Here is a 26347-nt window from a genome sequence, read left to right on the forward strand (position 1 = left end):
CTGTCAGAGCCTTGTGAATGAATATGGTAGACAGAAACTGAAAGAAGCCAGTCATATATATATATATATATATATATATATATATATATATATATATATATATATACTTCATCATATATCACCAATATTATCATCTTTGTTCATTTTTATATCCACTTTTCTGTGCTTGCATGGGTTGGATGGAATTTATTGAAGCAGATCCTCTACAGCTTGATGCCCTTCCTGTCATTGTGAGTGTGTGTGTGTGCATGCACACTTATGCACATCACAGTTTGAGCACAATCCATGGTGGCATCATGTTGGAGTCTGTTGTAAACAATACAGTTGTAGTTGTACCTTGTGAATACAATTACAAAAAAAAAAAAAACATCTCTTACTTGAAAAGCTAGTAAGGATTTGTGACAGGAAGAGCATCCAGCTGCAAAATATTGCCTCACAACATTTTTGTCCAACTGATGCCAGCATAGAAAAGCAGATGTGAAAACAATGATGAGGATCTCTTTCTCCACACACACACACACACACACACACACACACACACACACACACACACACACACATATATTGCAAGCAAGTTTGACACTTAACCCCACTTTTACACCACAATATTAGAGTGTCTCTATATGGTTGCTCAAGCTGCAAGAAACAGAAGTGAAATCTCCCTTGTATCATATGCAAATGTCTTAAAAAGAGAATGGTACATTGGTTATTGTAGTCCTGTGTACATTTATCTAAATAAATGACAGGATGTTTACAACTGGAATGTAAAATGCAATCTAAACTGAGGCTTAAACAGAAACAATAACAAATACAAAATCCTTTAAAATTAACTCTTACCTGTTCATGCTTCTTGATTCTCTCTTCCACACTTCCCAGTTGGTGAGTTAAGTATTCTTGTGAGTTCTGGAACAAAGGAGGTCACAGTCAGAAGAGAAATGTGGAAAGCAATGACATGAGGCAGTGTCGCTGGCAGCAATTTGAAGGAAATTATTAGCTTTAAGAAGACAGCTTATAAGAATAAAACCAAACTAATAATATGCTTTGCTGAAGTGGTTTCATAAGACTGAAACATGTCTCAAGTTGTTGGCAGTGTTTAAGCACAGGTATGGTTGTGTGGTTAAGAAGATGGCTTTCCAACCACATGGTTTTGAGTTCAGTCCCACTGCATCGAACCTTAGGCAAGTGTCTTCTACTATAGCTCCGACTAATGGCTTGTGAGTAAATTTGGTAAATGGAAACTGCATGGAAACCCATTGTATATGAGTGTGTATGTGTGTCTGTGTCTTTGTGTTAGTGCTCCTCACCCCCACTTCAAGGTGGTGCCTCAGCATAGCCACAGTCCAATGACTGAAACTAGTAAAAGATAAAGTGTCATTTCCCACTTAATATTTTCATTTAATTCTTAATAACTAAAATGTTGCACCATTTGAGAGCAATTGTCATAAATACTAATGGCTTGTCTACTCATTACATCTTTTATCTTTTACTTGTTTCAGTTATTTAACTGTAGCCATGCTGGGGCACCGCCTTGAAAAATTTTTTGTCAAATGAATCACCCCCTCCCACCAGTACTTATTTTTTTGTAATCCTGATACTTATTCAGCCTGTTCTCTTTTGCCAGGCTGCTAAGTTATGGGGACATAAACACACCAACACCTGTTGACAAGTAGTGGTGGGAGACAAACACAGAAACAAACCCACACACAAGCACACACACATACACACACACAACAAACTTCTTTCAGTTTCTGTCAACCAAATCCACTCACAAGATTTTGGTCAGCTCAAGGTTATAGTAGAAGACACCTGTGAAAGATACCATGCAGTGGGACTGAACCTGGAGCTTTGTGTTTAGGAAGCAAGCTTCTTGCTACACAGCCATGTATAAAATTCTGATTTATTAAAAATTAGTTTTAACTCACTACATCAAGAAAGACAGCTTGCACTCAACTATAAAAGAAGTCTCTGTAATTAAATTTCCACTCAAGCAAAAAGACTGGATATGATTATAACATAAACACTCTCCGCAGCTGGAACCTCTCAGAACACAAAGGAAGTCACATAATGAAAGATGAAATTTCTCAATGACAAACAAAACATTTCTAACACTATGTTTAGTAATGGTTTCAAATTTTGGTACAAGGATAGCAATTTTAGATAAGGGGTTAAGTCAATTACATTGACTCCCCAACCCAGTGCTCAATTGATACATAATTTATCAACTGTGAAAGGGTGAAAGGCAAAGTTTGACCTTAGTGGAATTTGAACTCAGAGTGAAAACAGCCAGAAGAAATACCACTAAATATTTTGTCCAACATGCCAACAGTTCTGCCAGTTTGCTGTTTTCACTATGTTAAACAATTCTTTCTACTATAAGCACAAGGTCTGAAAAATCTGGGGATGGGGAGGGAGCTAGTTGATTGCATTGACCAGAGGCACCCAACTGGTACTTATTTTATCAATCCCAAAAGGACAGAAGGCAAAGTCAACCTCAGCAAAATTTGAGCTCAGAGCCAGGAGAAATGCTGCTAATCACTTTGTCCAACCCATAAACAGTTCACTATGAGTAATAATGATAACAATAATGATTTAAGATAGAGGCATATGGCCACATCTTTTGGAGAAGAAATGTAGCCAATTAGCCTAGGCCCTAAAAGATGAAAGAAAAGTGATGTTCAGAAAGATTTCAACCCAGAATGTAAAACGACATAACTTAACCCTTGCCACCTTAAAACATAATAATAATAACAACAATCAAAATTAATTGTGATTACAGCTTACACAGAGATAAATTCAAAATCTTCCTTCAGCTGCTTTGCTGTACCCTGGAGCACAGAGCAGCATGGGACATGTCATTGCTTGCTGACTGATAGCATGTACTGCTCCTACATTGTTGTTGGGTGTTTTGTGATAAGAAGGCTGAGAACTTTCCTTAGAAATAGACCTGCTATAAATCTAATGAGTAATAAAATCACTTATGCTAATGTGACTACAGTCTCACAGCTCTGGTTTCCTACCAGCTTGAGTCTCACACAACAATTGGAAAGATTACAAATCCAAAAAACAAAAGCTAAGTCAAAGACTTAAGAATGACTTTTAAGTGTTACATCTCTGCTCCCTGGGCCTTCATTTAGACAGCGAGAACATGTATATAGAATAGAGAGGTTATTGATAGTATGTATCTCATCCCTCATAGCAGATGCTCTATTACAGAGTATACATCATGTAACCTTCTTCCTAGTAACCCTTTAGCATTTAGATTATTCTATTAAATGTAATGTTTATTTAATCAGGGTTTTGAATTAATCATGCATTATCTGGCAGCTACAAGATTTCTATAATGTGATTGATTATTTGTAGAATAGCATTGAAATGTAGATGTAAGAGGCTGGATTTGGGTGGCTTGAATATAAAACAAACAGAATATTTGGGTCAGGTGTGGCTGATTTAAATGATGAAGCTCTGTGACAAAATGGAATGTACTTACCAATAAATATTCAATAATTAACTGAGATAACTTAAATAACTTGATATAATTTGGGTCAATTATTTTATTGTCCTGTAAGAAAGAAGGTAGAAATAATTATATTAGATAGTGGTACAGGGTAGAAATGTGGTGTGTGGATAGTTAAACATTCTGGCAATCCCTCCTCCCTACAAGTACCAACATTTCTCTCCGAGTACTAATCTGTAATAATCTACACTGAGCATTAACCCAACTGGCCTTAGTCAGTCATTTTTATCCAACCCAATCTAGGAAAGTTTTGGAAGACTATGGGCACAACACTGACTTCTCAGAGTAATAAAACAAAAAAATATGTTTAGATACTGACATAAGATCATATGTTCAGACCTTGTTGTACCTGCCCAAAGGACAGCACTATGTTTTGAATACTTCTCTTGTTTCAGTTAATGCATTTAGTGTATGGAGACAAATCCCCAGTAAATATAACACTAGATTCCATGTTATATATACAACAACCATCTGACATACCACAGTATAATAAGGTAGGATAATTAATCTTGACTCAGCAAAGGCTTCCAACAGAGATCATCATAATGTTGTGTTAAAAAATACATCAAATATAAATCAATAGAAAACTATGGCATTAGATCGTGTATTTCCTAGTAAACAGGGGTTATGATGTCTCAAAACAATACTTTAAACACGTCACCGAGTAGAGCTATTAAGTTAAACAACATTGGCCGGAAATAGAAGTATTCTATGTTTAATCTGATGCTGTTCCATTTCTATTGCCCTACTGCCCCTAACTGGTAAAATATTGGTTTCGCCCATAAATACAAAATCACAAATTTTAAAGAATGAATATAGTAGATTACATCAACTTCAATAGTTGACTGGTATTTACTTTATCAACCATGTATGGTTGAAAAGGTGAATTTTAAATCAGACTAAAAAGAAATGTAACTAAATACTGCACAACATTTTGTCTGTTGCACTAACAATTCTGCCATTTTCTGTCCTCTTAATTTGAATATTGGTTTCAAGCTTTGGCACAAGACTAACAACTTCAGGGGATGGGAATAAGTCAATTATATCAACCTCAATGTCCAACTGGTACTTAATATATCTTCTCTAAAAGAATGAAAGATAAAATGAACCTTGGTGGAATTTGAACTCAAAATGTAAAGGCAGACAAATGGTGCTAAGCATTTGCCCAGCATTCTAATGATCCAGCCAGCTTGTTGCCTTTACAACAAATAAAATATCAACAATTGTCCAAGATAGAATTAAAAAAAATTCTTTTAGCCCTAATGAGAACACCCATCCATTCTGATCAGATGAGATGTCTCAGGAAAAAGAACGAAAAAACAAAATGAAGTAAAAGCATTAGAATCGGTTATAAGCAAAATGAAAGGCTTACCACTTCTTGTTCTATATCACAAAATGTTATGCTGTAGATATTCTCCTGGAGTGTGTTGTAATCAAATGTCTGATACATTTGCTCTATGTTTAGTGCAGCTATCTTTCGCCAGTCCACATGTTCTGTTTTGCGCCGAGTGGCTAGCACTGCGTAACTTCCAGCTGTTGGAGTCATCTTGTCAATGGTGATGTGCATATACTAGACTATAGCTAACCACCAAGTTTTGAACAGGCTAACTAAAACAGCAGTTTAACCTTATATATATTGAACCTAAAAAGAAAAGAAAAATGAAATTAGAAATAAATGTATCCAAAATATCATCCATGAGAATTGTGGAGTATAAAACCAGGCTCCCAGTGTGGTGAATTTGTAAGAGTTGAAGAGCTATTTCATTACAATAATTTAACTCGTAAATTTGATAGATTTTTCAGGGAGAGGGGAAGAGAAAGAGAAAGGGAGAAAAAGAAAAGGGGGATATTAAGGGAGGTAACTCTAGCTAAACTTGGGTTCTAAAAGTAGTTAACAGAATAATTCATGTTTTTGCCTTTGATGATGACAATGAGATGATAATTGTCATCATGTACATCAGTGGTTCCCAAACATTTTTGGGCTGCCGCCCCCTTGACACCCAAACCACATTCCTAGCGCCCCGACCCCGATTAACCATCACAAAGATTTATGCCAATACAAGACAGGTGCTAAATTTGAGAACCTGGATTGATGAATGAAATGTGTAAGTAAACGTATATATATTTAAACTCAAATCACAGATGGATTATAGCTAAATACTCAATAGACATTCTCTCATACCTATTCCATTATCTTCAGATAAAATAATAATACAAAATAATAATAATAATGATAACAACAACAACAAAAACATATGTATATAGATAGATAGAGATATATAAATATATCTTTATGTGCATATCTTTGTGTCGGCGTTTGTCCTCCAACACTGCTTGAAAACTGGTGTTTGTGTGCTTATGTCCCCACAACTTAAAGGTTTGGCAAGAGAGACTGGCAGAATGGACTAGGCTTAAGTACAGGGCGTCAGCTTGTTCTGCTAAAATTCTTCAAGGTGGTGCCCCAGCTAGTCCAGTCTGACTGAAACAAAGTAAAAGATATATATATACATATATATATATATATATACACATACACACACATGAAAGGAGTTTTACAGTTTTCATCAACTAGAATCCACTGACAAGTGGGTTAGTCAATTACAATTCTCTCAGTATTTGACTGGTACTTGATTTTATTGATCACAAAAGGATGAAAGGTAAAGATGACCTTGGTGGGATTTGAGCTCAAATTGTAAAGAGTCGGAAGAAATGCTGCTAAGCATTTTGTCTGGCATGCTAACAATTCTGCCAGTTTGTCCGCCACCAGAACTAAATACATAACAAAAGATGATGTCACTAGATATGATGGTAATAAGTAGATAATGCTAAACATTTTGATGAAGTATTCAAACTGGTAATTTGTCATGAATAAAGAAACAAATTAACTGGTGCGATATAATGAACAAGGCATTACTAAAAACAGTGGTATTCCATTAGATTCACATACCATGAAAATTTGTCAGTTGAGAGAGAGAGAGAGGGGGGAGGGAGAGAGGGAAAGAGAGAGAGAGAGAATGACATTTCACATTCAGATGGATGTAATTTTTCTTTTCTCTTAATGGCAATGATATAGATGATGAGAATAATGATAATGATAACTATTAAAATAAGAAGGATAATGATAGCAACAATAAGAAAGAAGATAAACACTATGGATGATGATGATACTGATGACCATAATACTACTATAATGTTACAGTTGATGATGATGATGATAATAATAACAGAATAATGATTACAAAGCTGATGATTAAGATGACAATGATGATATAGGAATGACAATTTTGATGATAATGATAACTACAATGATTATAATGATAATAAAAATTTGCCCTGATACAGTACTAGGCACTGGCTCTCATGGCTTCTGATCTTAACTGATTGGAAGTGTTGTCATGTACATATTTTGTTTTGGTATAAAAGGAGGACTACGGTAAATGTTCAGCTCAATACCATGGATTTGCTTGTCAGATGCTTGACCTTAACCAGTTGAGCATGTCACTTAGTGGCTGATGATATGCACATCTCTGATCATGAGCAGAAGTAGTGGGGGAGCATCAGAGCCATGTGTTGACAGGAATTCTTTGGGATCTGAATAATTCACCTCTGGAAAGATGGGTGCTTCATTCATCATCCTTAAACAACCTTATACAGGGATCTTTTGAGTTGGATGGGCTACTCAACCTGCATAAAATTCTAACTGGGCTCCAGCTGCAAAGTCATGTGCTGTTTATCTTGATAAGAGATCAGCTGGCTCTACCTCAATGCCATAGCAACTGAGGCAGGCAGGTGCAGCCCACCCCAACCTTTGGGTTGGTTGGCTGGTGCCCATTCTCCTTTGCTATCATGAAGCTTTTTTTGGAGCTGGATTTTCTACAGGGAGCATGCCCTTGCTTACCCCTAACCTGTTTCTAGATATGAGTGGTCTTGAGACCAAGGCTTCTACCACAACTTTTAAGAAATGTGGTGGAAAACTAGCTCAGGAAGGCAGGGACACTACTCCCTGAGACCCTTTTCGGAGCCCCACTATATCCTGATTGCAGGACATAATTCTTTTATTGTTCCATTTCATCAACATTGTTTTGATGTGTCATGACACATTTTATGCCCGGTAGATTGCTCTGGCAGTAACTTTCCCAAGATGTCAAATTAATTTTGGTGCAAGGTCAGCAATTTCAAGGGAGCAAGTAAGTTGATTACATTGACCCCCAGTATTCAACCCAAAAGGACAAAAGGCAAAGTTGACCCTCGAGGCATTTGACCTCAGAACATAAAGATGGATGAAATGTTGCAAAGCATTTTGCCTGGCAGCATGCTAATGATTCTGCCAACTTGCTGTCTTGATAACAATAATAATAATAATAATAATAATAATAATAATAATCCTTTCTACTCGAGGCACAAGGCCTGAAATTTGGTGGGAGGGGGCTAGTCAGTTATAATCCCAGTACTTGATTGATACATCTGACCCAGTAAGGATGAAAGGCAAAATCAGCTTTGGTGGATAAGCCTTTTTGCTATAGTCTCAAGGCTTGAAATTCTGTGGAAGCAGAGCAAGTTGATTACACCAACTCCAGTACTCAACTGCTACTTATTTAATTGACCCTGAAAGGATGAAAGGCAAAGTCAGTGCCAATTACATTTAGATGAAATGCCATTAATTAACAACAATTATATCTCTGTAGTATTGTTGCTATTTTTTAGTCCCTGATTAGCTTTGGCTGAGCAGACTTACAACCAAAGGCATTTCAACCATAACAATCCTGTCTTTATATGTTATTTTCTTTTGGCAGCTATAGTGCATCTAGGACCACATCATCTGATGTGTCTGTTCCTTTATTTCTGTAAGACAGAGGGGCGTAAGTTGAGGGTGATTTGACTGCTATTTTTAGCAAGTTGAGTGATCACATAAATGCACACTTCTTTGATAAAAAAAAAATTTGACATATCACAGGTTAAAGTTGATATGTCAGGATTATCAACAAACTTAATGAAATATGAGAGTGATGGAGAGGTTGTTGGTGTTGTTTACCCTTCCCCACACTGCCATCAACCCCAATCATGCAGGCCTAAAATGAAAAGCATTTCAGCTATGAGCATCATGTCTTTTTCTTAGCGTAATGCACCTAGGACTATATTATTTGGTGTATTTTCTTTTCTAAGAAGGTAGGATGTGATCTGAAGATGTGGCTGCTATTTCTTCCAGGTCAAGCAGCCACATAAAGGCTCCCTTGCTGATATGGAATGTTGATGATTGTAATGATGGTGATCATGCTGTTGATAATAACGATGATGATGATAATAAGCCTAGGCAAGTATTTAGCTTCACTTGAAAAGTATTCTTCAACTTTATAACATTTATTTGTAGCCTATCAACAGCCGAGTTTTTGAAAATTCTAAGAAGAAACCCTACTTTATTTTTGTTTGGACTATAATGAAAAAAATGTCTTTCTCCTTAACTTTTCAGTTAGTCTGCCACTGTTTTATGTCAAAGATAAATATTCAATGAGAAGGGAAAAAAAAGAAAAAGTTGGTATTAAGAAATGAAAAGCAACAATAAATAATGATGATGACAACAGGCTAAAGATTTGAGATAAACCTATGTGTATATATATATATACATACATGTCACATCTTCTTTAAGAAAGATTAAAATTAAAAAAAAAACAACTGCAAAAGCTGATGTTTTAAAACAGAAACCTTCATATTTCTAGAATGCTTTTTAAGAAACTGAATAAAAAATGCTGAAAAACAGTTAAACTTACAGGTGTAAGCATGCCTCTAGTCAATCCTTGTCTACTTTTCACAGGCCCCCACCAACAACAACAATGATGGAAAGAGGTCAGTTAGAGAAGGGGGCAGTCAAGCAGATTTTCAGAAACATGTATTCAAATCATGCGAGGGTATACAATGTACCTTTTTCCTTACTCCCTCTCACTCACCTCTCAGCCTTCCAGTTGCCAACACAAAAGCCTTAATTCTGTGTAACAGGGTGTATAGGTGGTAATGGGGGTGTATAGTGATGTTGAAGGGAAAGATACAGGTAGGCAGGTATGTTAGTAGATAGGTAGGTATGTACACCAATTGTTAACCAGCAGGCCTTGCATGGAATAACCCCACCATCAACACCAACGTCCATAGAAGATGAGGATTATAAAGAGGGTGGGTAGTAAGGCTGATATGTACATGTGTGTATATGTAGTGTGTAAATGAAAAGAATGTATTTTGAGTATATAAATACGATTAGATATAAGTGTATGATGATGATGCATGTACGTGTATATGTGCATGTATATATGTGTGAGTGTATGTGTATAAGTTTGAGGTGTTTATATCTGTATATAGACGTGTACTTGTATGTAGTAATGCATTATGATGTAGGTATGCATACGATGATGACAAAGATGACAATGAAGATGATAATGTATATATGTAACCCGCATTATAAAGTGTTTAAAAATAATAAGAACAGCCACGTGTTTGTTGAAGAAAATGAAGACTAATAATATAAATATATATGGCCTACCTTTTGTAATGAATGTTTTTACCTTGAGTTTGTATATTCCAACACACACACACAAAGAGTATAAACCCAATTAGCGCTGTTGATTTATTCTGTGGAAATGCCATACTAATTGACCATTAGTGTGTGCATGAATGACAGCTCAAATGAGCTGAGAGAAAATCTGTATACAAGAGGAATCAGATTTAGTGTGCAACAAAGAAGGCTAAGCTGTTATGGACATGTATATGTACATAGAGGATAAGAGTTGAGTAAAGAAGTACCAAGTGATCTTAGTGGTATAGGAATCTGAAAAAAAAAAAGATCAAGGAATGTATACAGGAAGAAGAGGTGAAAGTTGATTTCAAGTGGTTGACCTTCACAACAGAAGGCATATGGCTCAATGGCTGGTGTATTTGGCTCACAACGGTAAGGTCACAAGTTTGATTCCCGGTGGTGCATTGAATCCTTGAGCAAGATACTATTTCATGTTGCTCCAGTTCACTCAGCTGGCAAAAAAAAAAAGAATGAGTTTTATCTGTAGTTCAATGAACCAGCCTTGTCACATTTGGCATGACACGCTGAATCTCCCTGAAAACTGCATTAAGGATATGCATGTCTGTGAAATACTCAGCCACTTGCATGTTATTTTCATGAGCAGGCTGTTCTGTTGGTTGGGTCAACTGGAACACTTGTCATCATAAGTGATGGAGTGCTCAGACTGTCTCCTCTTTTAACATTCTCTGACAAGTTGTAGTGCACCTGCCCAATGTATACAATAAACTTATTATTATTACATAAGGCAGGGAGCTGGCAGAATCGTTAGCACACTGGGTGAAATGCTTAGCAGCATTTCTTCTACCTTTGTGTTCTGAGTTCAAATTCTGCTGACGTTGACTTTGCTTTTCATTCTTTCAAGCTCAGTTAAATAAGTACAAGTTGAGCACATATAATCAACTAGCCCCTCTCCTACATTTCTAGGCCTTGTGCCTATAGTAGAAACAATTATTATTATTATTATATTGTAGTATAAAGTGTTTGAATGTGGTGTAGCTAGTTGTTTAAAATTCAAAATTTTTATCCAACAGCCTATATGTATGTTTATAGAATATTCAAACCGATCGATGCAAATGTCTTAGAAATCTGCACTCCCTTAAGTACGGTTACTTGTCTTAGCATTTGATTACAAGGATATGCCTGAGATTGGATGTCCACACCAACTCTCTGGGTTAAGTCTTCTTGTTTATCTAGAGCATAATGGTAAATTATATTGGGTCATCCCATAAATAATGCAGTTTTTTTAATTGCATGAACTAAAAGTTGGAAGGGGGCAGAATAAACCACTTGCATCAACCTGTTATAAAAGCAGGTAGTAATTTTACTTTGTCCTTATTCTTAGTGCAAGTTTTGAAGAGTGCAGTTCGATTTTAACAATTATTTTTTCAAAGCTATAATAGAAGTGACAAAGGAGCATATTCAACATATTTTGCTTTATGAGTTCAATAAAGGCAACAATACAATGGAAAGTGTGAGGAATATTAATGCTGTATATGGGGATTGGACAATAAGTGTAAGCCAGTGTCAAAGGTGGTTCCAGAAATTCTGAGCTGGAAACTACAGCCTAGAAGACGGGACTCATCCTGGAAGATCTGTAGAGCTCAACAAGGACATCCTGCAAACCCTGGTGGAACAAAATCCTATCATAACTGTTGAGGAACTAGCAGAGAAGCTTGGATTTGGGCTTCAACCACTCATCAACCATTCATCAACACCTGCATGCCATCGGAAAAGTCAGTAAACTGGGGCAGTGGGTTCCTCACAAACTTTCCAAGTCTAACTGCATGTGGGGAGTGAATGTGTGCTCTTCTTTGCTGCCATATCTCACGAATGAACCTTTTTTGGACTGAATAGTGACTAGTGATGAGAAATGGGTTCTCTATAAAAATGTCAAGTGCTGAAGACAGGGGGTAAGGAAAGAAGAAACACCAGCACCCCAGGTTAAAGATCTTCACCCGTGTAAGGTGTTGTTATCTGTTTGGTGGGATATGAAAGGTTAAGTCCACTTTGAACTTTTTGCAACTCAACTACCCCAGCTAACATGTTTTCCACATTTTACGATTTTCATAAGTTTGCACAAGATTTTTGTTTCTTTTTTGTTGAGTTATTTAATTTTCCATGTAAATTAGTAGTTCAAACTCTCAGTATGTTTTTTTTTTCACTCCACATAAATTTTTTTTTTTCCGTATCTCCACTGTTGTAAAGTGGGTTCCTCCCACTGTGTGATGTGTGACTGCTGTTGTATCGTAGTTGCTGTTTTACGCTAGTAGCCACAATAATTACTAGTCATTGGATACTGTTGTATCTCTTCATACTGGTATGTTAATACATTAACTTCTTCTGTCTTACTATCGCTGATAGCTCAACAAGACACCGACTACAACTGTCAATTCTCGACCCTCTCTTGACAACTGGCTACTGGTCTATTTATAATGGTTGTATTCTTCCACTTTTTACTGGGAGGGGTATACAGTTTCACTATACAACAATTATACAAGTGAAAACTAGTAATGGTTATTAAGATAAAGCAAGATCTCATCAGGCACAAGGATGTCATTAACTTGCAATGTATCCCTCTTCAGCTGAGTGTTCCTAATCTTGCAGGCTTGTGGGTGCTGGTGCCATGTAAAACGTACCTTTACTGGTGCCATGTAAAAGCACCTGTGCTGGTGCTGTGTAAAAGTACTCACTATATTCTGTAAAGTGGTTGACATTCAGAAGGGCATCCAGCTGTAGAAACCATGCCAAAACAGACATGAAGCCCAAGCAGCTGACCAGCTCTTGTCAAGCTGTCCAGCCCATGCCAACATGGAAAACAAATGTTAAACAATGCTGATGATGATGATGTATTAGGTTGTTTCACATGAAATGTAGTATTTGAAAAGTAACAATAAAATGTTTCAGAACTGTTAGAAAACTGATTTATTTAATCAAAGTATGATCCATGTTAATTTATGACATTTATGCAACATTTCTTTATGTCATATATTCCATCTTTAAAAATAAATTAATCTTTTGCTGTGATAAACTGTCTGAATGCTTCAATTACCTCTTCTCTATTTAAGAATGTGTCATTGCTTATGAAAAGCTCAAAATGCTTAAATAAGTGATTGGTAGTAGGAGAGGTATCAGGAGAATAGGGAGGATATTGCAAAATCTCATAATTCAGGCTTTGCAACTTTTAAACTGTAGCTTGAGGAATGTGAGGATATGTATTGTCATGGAGCAAAATTAGGCCATCTCTACTCACTAGTCTGGGTTGCTTCTTTTTCAAATTCTCATGCATACAATCAATTTCCTGGCAGCACGATGTTGCTGTTACCATTTTTCCTTGTTTCAAAAATGAATAATGAATAACTCCCTTCACAGACCACCATAGAGTGGCCACTAACTTTTTAGGGTGCAATGATGGGTATGGGTAGTGTTTAGGTGACTTGCCTCCATCTAATCACTGTGTTGTTCTGCTGCTGTCAAAGCGTATCCATTTCTCATCACAAATAATGATTTGATGCAAAAATGGTCTTTTTCCAGTTTAGAAAGCAATAAGGAGCACATTTCGGGGCATCTGTTTTCTTGAATCTTGTTCAGTTGATGTGGAACAAACCTATCTGTTTTCTTGACTTCATCAATTTTTTTACAGGTGTCCAAAAACAGTTGTGTGAGATGTTTGGAGTTCTGATGAAAGTTTTTGAACATTTGTTCTTGGATTTTGTTCAACCAAAGCATTTAATCCATCATGCCAAATAACTGATTTTGGCCTACCCCTTGGTTTATTTTCAAGGCTATCATCTCATGAATGAGAGCTTTGGAACCATCTATGAACAGTTCTGATGTCAACAAAGTCATTACCAAAGGTCCACTTGATATTCTGTAAGTTATTTTATTAAATCCCTTTAAAGTAATTGAAAGAAATACAGAGCATCTCAAAATAAATACAGTAACAAAAGGGTTAAGCAAGTTTAAAGTGATTTCTTTTGAGCCACATATCATTTACCATTTCTGTGGTGCCCCTTTCCCTTGATGCCCTAAGCTTATTTTGCTTCATGGTTAATCTAGCACTGACTGCTTGTATAATATCGGTTTCAAATTTTAGCACACGGCCTGGAATTTTGCAGGAGGGTAAATCGTTTACATCAACCCCAGTGTTCAACTGGTTCTTAATTCATCAACCCTGAAAGGATGAAAGACAAAGTCGACCTCAGAATGTAAAGATGAACAAAATACCATTTAAGCATTTTGCCCAGCATTCTTAATTATTCTGTTTGCTCACCACCTTAAACTACCTGTGTAATATTGACTCACATTTGCAACTGCCATGCAATGTCTAGATGAGGAGGTACACACACATACATAGCAAACTGAGGAAAATAACTAATGCCCATAGTCTTCACAGGTTCCTTAAACTTGTGAGACTGATGCAGCTTGACTGAATTTCTGTTAGTTGATGTCTCTAGGGAGAATATGAGAATGTAGGAGTTTCTGGGAAAGAGATAGAGTATGAAATGTTTAATGTGGGCTTTAGTAGAGAAGTTGTAATAGGCATAACATGATGAAGAATGTTTATGTGAATTAGTGAGAGAGAGGATGCAGAATGTCATTTGGCTAGAAGTTGCAGTGGGCTGACCAACCAATAGGGCGACTCTCTTTTGAATGCAGTTAAACAAAAGAATGTTGTTTAGTCGTTAGTTGTGATCAAACAGACTTGTGATCAAAATCATTCCAACCAGGACTATCCCATCCTTTTATAAAACAGAGACTAAATTATTCAAGATATCTTTCATTCGAGAAATTAGGATGTGATTTGAAGGAGCTTTAATTGCTATTTGTAGCTGTTTATGTACCTGCATAGAATCTCCAACAACTGCTAGTAATAGCTCAGTTAGGTTCATAAGCAGAGAAGAGTAGTTTGGTAATCATAAGAAATGTTGTGTGCGTAGTAAATACTGTTTCAGGTCAGGTCTCTAGCGTTTTTTTTACACGTGTATCTTGTAAAGAATCAGCAACTGCTCAGATCTGAAGAATTGCCTGGTTCTGCAGTAACTGGCTATGTTGTAGATATGTAGTTTGTTGTTTTATCACTATAGCAACTAATGTGGCCAGTAAGTTGTTATACACACTTGCATTAGAAAAAAAAAACAAGAACAAAAAAAAAAAACAAACCCTGACTGGGATCTTAAAATCTCAGACAAATAATAGTAATTGTAAATTCAAATAATTAAACAAAAAATTCTTATATTTCAATGAGGAAAAGAAAAATTCTATAAATACTATTTAACATTACATATAACCATGGAGTGTAAAAATCCACTCTGGAACTAGATGTCAAGTGGCTTCTACCGCAACCTTGAGACAACTAATGCCTTGTGAATGGGAATTGATTATTGGAAGTTAGATGGATAAATATATCATCATTGATTAATGTTTGCTTTTCCATGCTTGCATGGATCAGACAGAATTTGTTTAAGAAGATTTAAGAAGATTTTCTATGGGCAGATACTCTTCTTGTTCTGAACACTCACCCATTTTTGAGTAAGGTAATATTTCCCCCAAAGCCAGACCCATTTTCATGGCAGACTGGAGGCAAACAGTGTAGCTGGTATGACAATGCTCATTCACAATCATCACATGATGTCAAAATAAGGGTAAATACACACACACATACAAATACACATGCAAATAAATATACACACTTAGGGTTTCTTTCAATTGTCATTTATCCAATCCGGTGACAAGCATTTGTTTGGCTTGAGTCTATAGTGGGAGATGTTTGCTTAAGGTGCTGCAGAGTAAGACTCAATACAAAACCAAGTGGTTTACATACATTATCCATAACACAGATGGGAATTCATTTTGGAGCCTTTTGTTGACTCCATAACGAATTCCTTTCCATTCTACATGGTCATGTTCCACTGAACTGATAACTCCAGAATCATATATATATATATATTATTAAGGTGGCTTATTTGCAATTTACAACCAAACTGCACAAGTATAGACGTCACTAAAGCGACAGAGGGTGCTAGTCAGCACCAGCATTGCTAGAAATAAGAGTTAGAGCAACTCTTAGCCATAGGGAAGCACTTATCTAATGACTGACAAAGGAGACAAGCTCCCTATAGCAAGTGAGGTAGAGCCAGATCACCAATTGATGATTTCAGATTTGATTAATCCTCATATCCTATATATTTGAAAATAATATGTATTCTTGTTTTTTATATTATTCATTTGGTTCTTTATAGATTATTTTTAATAGATAACTTATTTAACACTAAATTATTTAGAAGTTATAGTTTCGTTTCAACATAATATTAGAACTTCGATTTGAATAGTGTTGATATATTTTCGATTATCTTTGATTAATAATATTTGATTAATAATTAATCTTTATAGTTTATAATATCGTTAAAGGTTTTTTTAAAAATTAAAACTTTGTATATATATATAAAGTTTAATCTTTTATTCTTAATAATTTTTTCTTTCCTAATTTTTTCATTCATAATTTTTCATTCATATTTTTATTATTACGTTTGTAGAAATAAATAATCTTGTATTTTTCTATTATTCAATTGATTTTTAATTATAATTAAATAAACGTCTTTAGCTTTAAATAGTATAGCTTTAACTATTACACCGGTTAAATATGTACTAATTTTATCTTCATTATTATTTTAAACCTAAACTTCGTTCAAATTGTATTTAAAACAATGATAATTTAAAACAATGATAATTTATGTAAGATGTTTTTTGTATATAATATACATGTTATTATAATGGGTGAAGGGATGATTATTGAATGGTTATTATTTTGATATTATGATATTTTTAATAATTTTTCTATCTTTATATAATAAGTATTTCATATTAATTCATTTGGTACTTATTGTTGGTTGAGATATATATATCTAATTATTGTTCTACTTACGATCTGACGAGTAGCTATATTTTCTAATAGAATTTATTTTCGATAATTTCAATTGATTTTAATCGATTTAAATTTCTTTTCTATTTGAAAATGAGTTATGAAACACGTGTAATCTTTTTATTATATTTATCTTATGATATTTACTTTACTTTATATTATACTCATTTATTGTGCTTTTAATTATTAATTTTTCTATATGTGATAGTGGATTTTCATCGATGAGTTCTTGAAACTTGGTTATTTTTCCCTAAAACTATGTATTTTATCTATAAAGCTCAATTTAATTTTAATCTTTTTTTACCTGTAATTTTGGATTTTGTCCCTAATATTATTATATATATATATATATATATATATATATACATATATATCATTTGGGGTAGATTAAGTACCAGTTAAACACTGGGGTCGATGTAATCAATTAGTCCCCTCCCCCAAAATCTCAGGCTTTGTATAGAAAGGATTATTATTATTATTATTCAGACAATGAGCAGGCAGAATCGTTAGCATGCTGGGCAAACTGCTTAGCAGCTTTTTGCCTGTCTTTGCATTTGGAGTACAAATGCGCCAAGGTCCCTTTCACCCTTTTGGGGGTTGATAAAAAAAGTACAGTTGAGTACTGATGTTGATGTAATTGACTTAGCCAATTCCCCCGAAATTGCTGGCCTTGTGCCAAATTTGGAAACCATAATTATCATTAAGGCAACGTGCTGGTTGAATTGTTGGCATGCTTAGTGACATTTCATCCATCTTTACACTCTGAGTTCACATTCTGCCAGGGTCGACTTGCCTTTCATCCTTTTGGGGTCAATAAAATAAGTACGAGTTGAGTATTGGGGTCGATGTAATCGACTATCCCCCAACAAAAAAAATTTCAGGCCTAGTAGGAAGTGTTATTCCATATAAATTCAATTTTCTTTATTTTATGTTTCCTAAAACATAATCCTTAAAAATTCAATTTTACATTATATTATTATATATCACTAACCAAATTATTTCTTATCTTTCTTTTAAAGAAATATTCTGGAAGACAATGGAACTGAAAATATTGCTGTTTTTAATCTCTAATCTGTTCTAGTTGTTTAGTCCCATATCAGACCTGATTGAGTTGGCTTCTGATCAAAGGCATTGTAAAATCCTGTTTAATGGGGATGGTAAGGGGTCAGTGTGGTGCAAATTTTTCAGTGGCAAGGTGCAGGAATAAGGTTTCAGTTTCCAGTCAGAACTGCTCTTCTAACAACTTACAATTAATTTTTATTTGACAAAAATAACAACGTTATCTCTGCACATGCAGTTATATATGTGGGTGTGAAGGTGTGGATGTTTTTGAGTTTGTACCGTGTGGTGCGTACCAAACAGCAAAAGTATTGTGAAGAATCGCCTAAAGAAGATTTAACAATAATTATAAAAAGAAATAAAATAATAATTCAAAATAATTAAGCAAATGAATGAATAAAGTCGTAATTCGAATTGAAATCACCGTCAAAGAATTTTGGAACTTAGTTCCAAATTGAGCGCGAATATTTTATGCTACAATATTCGAAAAAATGTCAAAACGTAAAATATAAAAATTTTGCTAAAAAAATGAATTAATGAATTAAATATTGTACGTTAATGCAGTCAATAGAATCTCCTTCAAGAATAAGAATATTGAAACTGTTTGGCAACAGTTTCAAAAAGTTACTGCCCCTCTCCTCCCCAAAACACTTTACCAAAATAATTCTTCGCCATTTCCACAGACATTGTCAGCAGACTATATCTTGGAGAGGAAAATATCGAGGGTGGCGAAAGGATAGAGAGGAAAGAATTCAAAGTGAATTGAAGAAATGAATGGAATCTATCGTTTGGTTACCTTTTTAAGTGTGTTTTGAGTCGTCATGGTATATCTGTGTGGAACTGCTAATAAACAAACTGTCATTGTTACATTAACGACGCCGTTACCACGTTAACGATAAACAATGTGTACGACATTATATAGCTGCTTCCTGTTTTGTAAATTACAATATTTTTGTTAATTTAAAATGAAATGTAGTTAGTTTTATTACGAAACACATATTAACACCGATGTAGAAAAGAATCAATGTCTCCAAATAAAAAGGAAATATCTTTAATAACGAAAATTGGCGAGTGCGGCGGACGCATAAGCAGAATAAACTTCCGGAATTCCGAGTTCAAAACCCGGATTTGATACCCGGTTAGGGTTATTTCTTGTGTTAAGATCGCACAAAAATAAACCTAAGTCGCTAAATGAGCTTCTCTAAAACTTCTCTACTTCTTATTTTTCTAATTTAAACTTTTGTGTATATGTAACATATCAATATATATATATATATATATATATATATATATATATATATATATATATATATATATATATATATACATATATATATATATATATATATATACATATATATATATATACATATATATACATATACATATATATACATATATATATATATATATATATATATATATATATATATATTTCGTTTTTGGATTTGGTTTACAAGATTCTTTATGTGAGTTCGTGATTTGAAGCATATTCTATTGTCTGGAGAGTCATTCTCTTTTGGTGCCTTATAATTTAAGACACCCACCGGTAAAATTTCCGCTCATTTCTTTTTTATTTTTCTAAATTTTTTGTTGTGTGCTAAATAATAAGGCACCATTTTGTGATATTTTTGCTGCATTTTTTAAATAGAAGTTAAGCTTACTTTTATAATAATAATAATAATATATATATATATATATATACATATACCTAAATGTATCGTACAAGTGTTTAAAATTATCATTCGTAATATTGATGAAATCAAATGTAAGTGCAAGGTCGCGATTTTTTATGGATGAATATAGGTGATTAAATTCCCCATTACTAATGTCACTAACTCCGGGAAGTCTGGAAAACAAAGTTGTCACAGGAGAAAGACGAACTCAGAATGCAAAGGGACGTAAACAACTGTGTGTCTTACTCTGCAATCGGTTACTTTCGTATTTTTTCGTCAACCATCGTGACAAATGACCCGGAAGTATATGTTGGCCAATGGCAGAAAAACACGAATAGACAGAACGAATATATTGGCAACGTTGAGGGGTTTGTTAGTTTAATAGAGAAATATGTTAGGCTCCAGTGATATACCACCTCTTGTTGCTCTGCTGTTTTCGATCACGCTGAAACTGTCGGGTAAGTAAATGATTCCTTTGTGATTGAGAGATGGAGAGAAATGTAATGCTAAAGAGGTGTGAATAGAGGAGAAACTTCGTATGTTCGCTTTTCGGTGATGTTAGGGCGAAGAGCCCTTCTCTTACTTTTCATTTGGAGATGAAAATGAAGTGTAATAATTATAGACAACAGTTAATACTCCGACAACCATTATTTCATAAACAACGAAAAAGTGCATCTGACATAGGCGTTAAAACGCTCAACTAAATACTTTAACAAAATAACTAGACTTGTCCTCCAGTTGTGGTTTCAGTACCATCTCATTGCTTTGCATATTTTTCATTGCCCACCTGGGTCACACATGAATTAAGTATTGTTTATGTTCTGGGGCTCGGTATAATCGTCTCTGTCCTTCATTGGTTTTCTTTCAAAATTCGTCTCCTGACTATTAAAAGTAATTATCTAATTAAATGTTTTAACCCGCCACCAGGTACGAGAGTTCGTACCTTGCTTGCCCACCTCTCTGTTTCCCTATTTGTCATCACCGCTTGAACAAACGTGATGAAGGTGGAACTCTTGATATCGTCTGCTCCACTTTTATAAAAAAAAAATTATTTAAAAACAAACGTTTATTGTTGTTTGTGTCGGTTTTGATTGCGTCTCCCTTTAGATTCTTTTAGGTTTCGATCCCTCATTGAAATTGCTTCTTTGATTTGTAATTTGGAGAGCAGAAAAAAATTGAACGTTCTCTCATATGAATACTTATTGTAAACTGAGCAATTCCCTTAGCTTATCTACTGCTAAGAAGTCTGGATCTGTATATCAACTTCGTTTTGCCACATGCACTAATATGCACTTTTCCGAGTCTTTTGGTTTCTCTCTCTCTTTGTGTATATAACAAGTATGTCTGCTTCTTTCTCTCCCTCCGATATATATGTTTGTGTGTGTCATTTTGTATTTCTCTCTTGTTTTAACTATGTATACCTTCTTACTCTCACTGTCTTATTTCTCCACACATCTCTTTTAATTTGTTCCGATCTCTCTCTTTCTCCCCCCCTTTCTCTCAACCTCTAACTACATTAAAAAGGTCTCATTTTGATTTTCCAATAACCAACCCCATCCAGGTTTAGATCCAGAATTTCGAATGTGTGTATGCGTAAACTCAAACTATCTTTGCAAAGTTTTGCATAAGTCTTTAAAATAGTATCCTCGGGGAGGTAGGCGGTGGGACAGATCCTGTTGACATCGGACGCACACTCACACCACATATAGATTTGTTACTTACAATTCCTACTAGTTTCGCATTTCTTTCATGAATGAAAAGGCAGAAGGGTGTGTTATGTGAACTTGGATCCACAGATTGAAACCTGATACGTTTCATGCACTCCATCTGTCTGTGTATGTACTCAAAGTACTACAGCTGTTGTTGCTGTTGGTTTATCTATTGTCGTTGTTGTTTAGTCTCAGGTCACTCCAGATCCAGAAAACTTTTTCTGAAAACTGTCCAGCCATGATCATCTTGTTTTTTTTTTAAGATTGTAATTTGCTGAATTGATGGAAATTTAGCTGTTATTTTTAGCAAAACTCAGCTACTTCGACGAGATATCATTATTATTGATGGTAGTAATGGTGGTGATGGGTGTGATAATTGTTTTCGTTAGTTGTGAGCGAATCATGTATTTATTGGATTGTTATGGTTTTCAGACGCTCGATAGTGGTGGTGGTGGAAGTGATAGTTGCACCAATTGTGTTGGTGAAGGTGGTGTTATTTATATAATACGGTTTGCTGTCGTGACCTTATTCCTTTGGACCGGAGCGTTGTTCAATAATAACTATGATCAACAACAGTCAGGCGTCATCGAAGCCATGCAGCTAATCCTGCTTCACCACATCATCCATACCAGTGACTCAACCATCATAAACATCATCTCTATCACTTTGAGTTAATTACATATCTCATTATTAAAGAGATATTTTTTGTTAATTTGACTGTTCACAGTTATCCTTGAACTGTTAATTCTTTTAAGAAATTATTACATTGGCTCTGTCACAAAATTTGGTAATTTTTCAGATTAACACTCGCACGATCTTGACTAGGGTGTTAGGGTTAGCGTTTTAAGGTCAGGGTTAGTGTTTAGGGTTAGGGTTACGGTTAGGGACGGAATTCCCAAACCCTAACCCTAACACCCTACTGAAGATCGTGCAGGTGTTAATCTGAAAAATTACCCAAAATTTTTGGTATTTATTTAAGAAAATTTGTGGAATGAATCCCAAGGAATATACCCCATGAGTTCTCAACAGCACTAAAAGTCTACTGAACTGATTAAAACCTTTGAGATTTAAAAAATGTCTTTATTTAATACAATGGTTCTCAGTCGGGGTCGACTTGACCCCTGGTGGGGGGAGGTCCATATAGAATTTGAGGATGGGTGAATCCACATAAGTAAAACAGTAAATTGGGGGTCAACGGCAGTATTTTTGAGGTTAATGGAAAAACTTTGTTTTAGATGTATTTATTGTAAGAATCAGGTGGCCTCACTCTCATTATGTTGTGCTGTTGTTGTACTTTTCTATTGTTTACTATACAACTAATAGCATCACTAGATAAGTGAACTCTTAGAGGTACTTATATGTTTTTCTGGACTTCAACAGGAACTTCCACACCTACTATCATCATTCTTACACAATCATAGTTTGGAAATATCTGTTTACAGTACAGCATATTATTGCAGATCTCTCCCTCATCATCATTTTACATCTGCTTTCCCTGTTGGTATGGGTTTGATGCATCATCACAGTCTGGGTCAGATCTTATCCAGAATTACTGCTCTCACAAATAGGTTAGGGGACCATCGTTCCTATGGCTGCATGCTCTTCCTGATACCAATCACTCCGTAGAGTGTACTGTGCACATTTTATTATAGAACCAAAATTAGAGAGGTTGTTATGACCTTGGAAAAACTATAGGGCCTTTTTGACCCTATGCTATTAAAGTTCCTTAGTAGGAAGCTTAAAAACCATTGTTTAACTGCTTATAATTATCTAATACATGATGTGTTGTGCATAAATAGTTATCAGTTATTTATGCCACTGAAAAATACTTGATGTGCAAATTAGTTGAGCCATTAAGACAGAGTTCTAATTGGTGATAGGCAGTGGTGATTTGTTATTTCATTAAAGATATCTGTTTTGGCTGTGCAGACTTAATCATGAGTGGAATATATATATATATATATATATATATATTATGACATTTATTTCACTTAGCTATTATACATTTTGTTACACTAATTGAGAAAATAATTATTTAATAAATAATTAAATTAAATTTAGAAAATATGAAGTACACTGTAATAATTATTTAATAATCTTGTATAATTTTAATTTATAAATACCTTGTAAGATACTCTCCAGCTGTTTATGGCTGGCCAAGATTATCCTGCCTAGAGTGTGGCGGGACATCGACGTCTTGCTGGGATTCAGCGTTTTGATCAGGCCAACCAAGGTGGAGGACTCCACTACATGCTGTGGTAGCATGTTGTTGACAAACAGGTCTACAATCCTTTTGTTCGCCATAGACTAACGGATGCCATTGCCAACAGTTTGGGCAAATGCCTTGATAATGCTGGGCTGGCTTGCTTTCTTTGCACATGGCTGCAACTACTGGCTACTGGCACTGCTACCAGAAGAATGTCTGTGTTTCCCTTGATCTTCTCCTCAAACTAGATGGCATGCACTGGGTGTTTCCTCTTGACATGTAACAAGTTGTAGAGGCTCGCCACTTGTCTCTTGATGGTGGTCTCCTTGGGCTGGCATATGACACACCGGAAGTACAGGATTTTGGCGTTCCTCTTATCCCTTTATGTAAGGACAAAGTTGCCCCCCATATGGGGCCACAAGTTCTGAGACTTCTAGCTCTCAACTTGAGCAACTTCTGTCTCACCCACAACTGATGCAGACTCCTCTACAGGCTCTTGATCCTTAAGTCGAGCAAAAACGTCTTCGCCTTCCATAACGATAAGCCAGTATCATAAACTGCTGTTGCTGACACTGTAAGACTGTCTGTAAACATTGTAAGTGAACATTGTAAGTGAACACAACTCAAAACTGCAGAGTTACACAATACTGCTCAGCTAGCTGCTGCTGCATCGATCTATCACATCTTGTCACGTATGCACATAGTCAGCCAATAGCTTACCTGATGGACTCTTTGAGACACAATCACAACAGACAAAAACAAACGTATGAATTTTGTTTGCAGACCCAATTTTAGCGAAAGCTAACTATTCAGCTAATGGTTTCAAAGTTAGTGAAAATGCTAATCCACTAAATGAAAAGTTAGCTTCACTAATTAGCTGTTAGCAGATTAGCGGAACTGTGCCCACCACTGGTGGGAGGTTTAAATAATGAGTTACCATAGGTTCTCTTCATAGGCAGAGAAATGAGGATGATTTGTTTTGTGGTTAACTTTCAGCAAACTATGAAACATGTCAAGACAATTCCTTTTTATTCTTCTGTATATGAAGAGAGAACAAGATGTATGCACAACTATTTAAAGTTGCACAATGGAAAGTTTAAAAACTAGCTTAACTACTACCGATTATTTTATCTTAGCTTATCTAATACAAACTGTTCTGTGTATGTGTGTGTATGTGCATACATATATAGATAGATGTATGTTTTCTTTTACTTGTTTCAGTCATTTAACTGTAACCATGCTGGAGCACCACCTTTAGTCAAACAAATCAACCCCAGGACTTATTCTTTGTAAGCCCAGTGCATATTCTATCATTCTCTTTTGCCGAACCACTATGTTACGGTGACGTAAACACGCCGACATCGGTTGTCAAGTGATAGTGGTGGGAATAAACACAGACACACAAATACACACACACACACACACACACACACACATATAAAATATACAATGGGCTTCTTTCAGTTTTTGTCTACTATATCCACTTATAAGGCTTTGGTCAACCTGAAGCTATACTAGAAGACACTTGCCCAAAGTACCACACACTGGGACTGAACCTGGAACCATGTGGTTGGGAAGCAAGCTTCTTATCACACAGCCACTCCTGCACCTATATAGTATGTATATCTATGTATCACTATATAGTATGTATGTATGTGTGTGTATATATATATATATATATATATATATGGGAGAATATACAAAAAATAACAACAGACGAGGACAGGTGGTGTAAATAACAAAAGTATATATTAGTATGACGCTCGGGAATACGGAAAGTCTTTGACGTTTCGAGCTACGCTCTTCAACAGAAAGAATACGGAGACAAGGAGAAAAACACGGAGAAAAAAAATTGAATAGTGTTCAGTCAACGGTCAAATATATATATGATATTTTTATGAACAAACCCAAAAGGTTTTGTGAGTTATGGAGAGAAAGCTACTATAGAAGGCTCATAGCGACGAAAATATTTTGACAAATTAAATATAAATGTTGAAGTGAATCTAACGGCTTTTGTGTGTTATTTTAAATGGCTTATAAACATCTTCCAAGCTGCAATTGTTTTCGTTCCAGCACACGATCTCAGATCAGGTCACTTGCTATGCAAGTACATCTCGGTAATATATATATATATATATATATATAGCCAGGGAAAAGCACCACTGATGCTATATTTCTGGTAAAACAACTTCCGGAGAAATATGTAGCAAAAATAAACCTCTGTACCTAGCTTTCGTTGACATGGAGAAAGCCTTTGACAGGGTCCCCTGATCCCTTACCTGGTGGTCAATGTGGAAACTAGGGATAGATGAATGGTTAGTTTGAGCTGTACAAGCCATGTACAAGGATGCTGTCATTAAGGTGGGGGTTGGCAACGAGTACAGTGAAGAATTCCAGGTAGGGGTAGGGGTCCACCGAGGATCAGTCCTTAGCCCTCTTTTATTCATCATAGTCCACCAGGCAATAACAGAGGAATTCAAGACAGGATGCCCCTGGGAGTTTCTCTATGCTGATGACCTTGCTCTAATAGCTGAGTCACTATCAGAACTAGAGGAGAAGTTTAAGTAGTGGAAGCAAGGTCTAGCATCAAAGGTCCTTAGAGTCAATCTAGCAAAACCAAAGTCTTAATAAGTAGGAAGGTAGACAAACCACAAATCCCTTCAGGTAGATGGTCCTGCTTGATCTGTAGAAAAGGTGTAGGTAGA

The 26347-nt window shown here is 35.5% G+C and overlaps 2 protein-coding genes across 5 annotated transcripts in view; one reads left to right on the forward strand and one right to left on the reverse strand.

Moving 5' to 3' along the window:
- Nucleotides 1–18971, reverse strand: part of LOC106872833 (uncharacterized) — a 62702-nt gene extending 43731 nt beyond the window's left edge. For 2 of the 3 annotated variants that reach the window (XM_089355471.1, XM_014919959.3), the window contains exons 1-4: nt 18848–18971; nt 4887–5156; nt 3488–3559; nt 838–903 (exon numbers count right to left, since the gene is read on the reverse strand). In XM_089355471.1, the coding sequence (XP_089211597.1) occupies nt 838–903; nt 3488–3559; nt 4887–5081 (333 nt within the window). In that variant the 5' untranslated portion in view covers nt 5082–5156; nt 18848–18971. Of the gene's footprint in view, nt 1–837; nt 904–3487; nt 3560–4886; nt 5157–10040; nt 10201–18847 lie in introns of all 3 variants that reach the window. The other variant, XM_089355470.1, reaches the window with a different exon arrangement.
- Nucleotides 18972–19513: 542 nt separating this feature from the next.
- The window catches only part of LOC106872831 (dnaJ homolog subfamily C member 3), a 31999-nt gene continuing 25165 nt past the window's right edge, over nt 19514–26347 (forward strand). The window contains exon 1 of one of the 2 annotated variants that reach the window (XM_089355473.1): nt 19514–19600. Coding sequence is in view for 1 of the 2 variants with exons in the window: in XM_089355472.1 (XP_089211598.1) it covers nt 20119–20185 (67 nt within the window). In the remaining variant the exon portion in view is untranslated. Of the gene's footprint in view, nt 19601–20102; nt 20186–26347 lie in introns of those variants that run through there. The other variant, XM_089355472.1, reaches the window with a different exon arrangement.

The sequence above is a fragment of the Octopus bimaculoides genome, chromosome 7 (assembly GCF_046866305.1).
Source record: "Octopus bimaculoides isolate indiv1 chromosome 7, ASM4686630v1, whole genome shotgun sequence".
NCBI classification, from domain to species: Eukaryota; Metazoa; Mollusca; class Cephalopoda; order Octopoda; family Octopodidae; genus Octopus; species Octopus bimaculoides.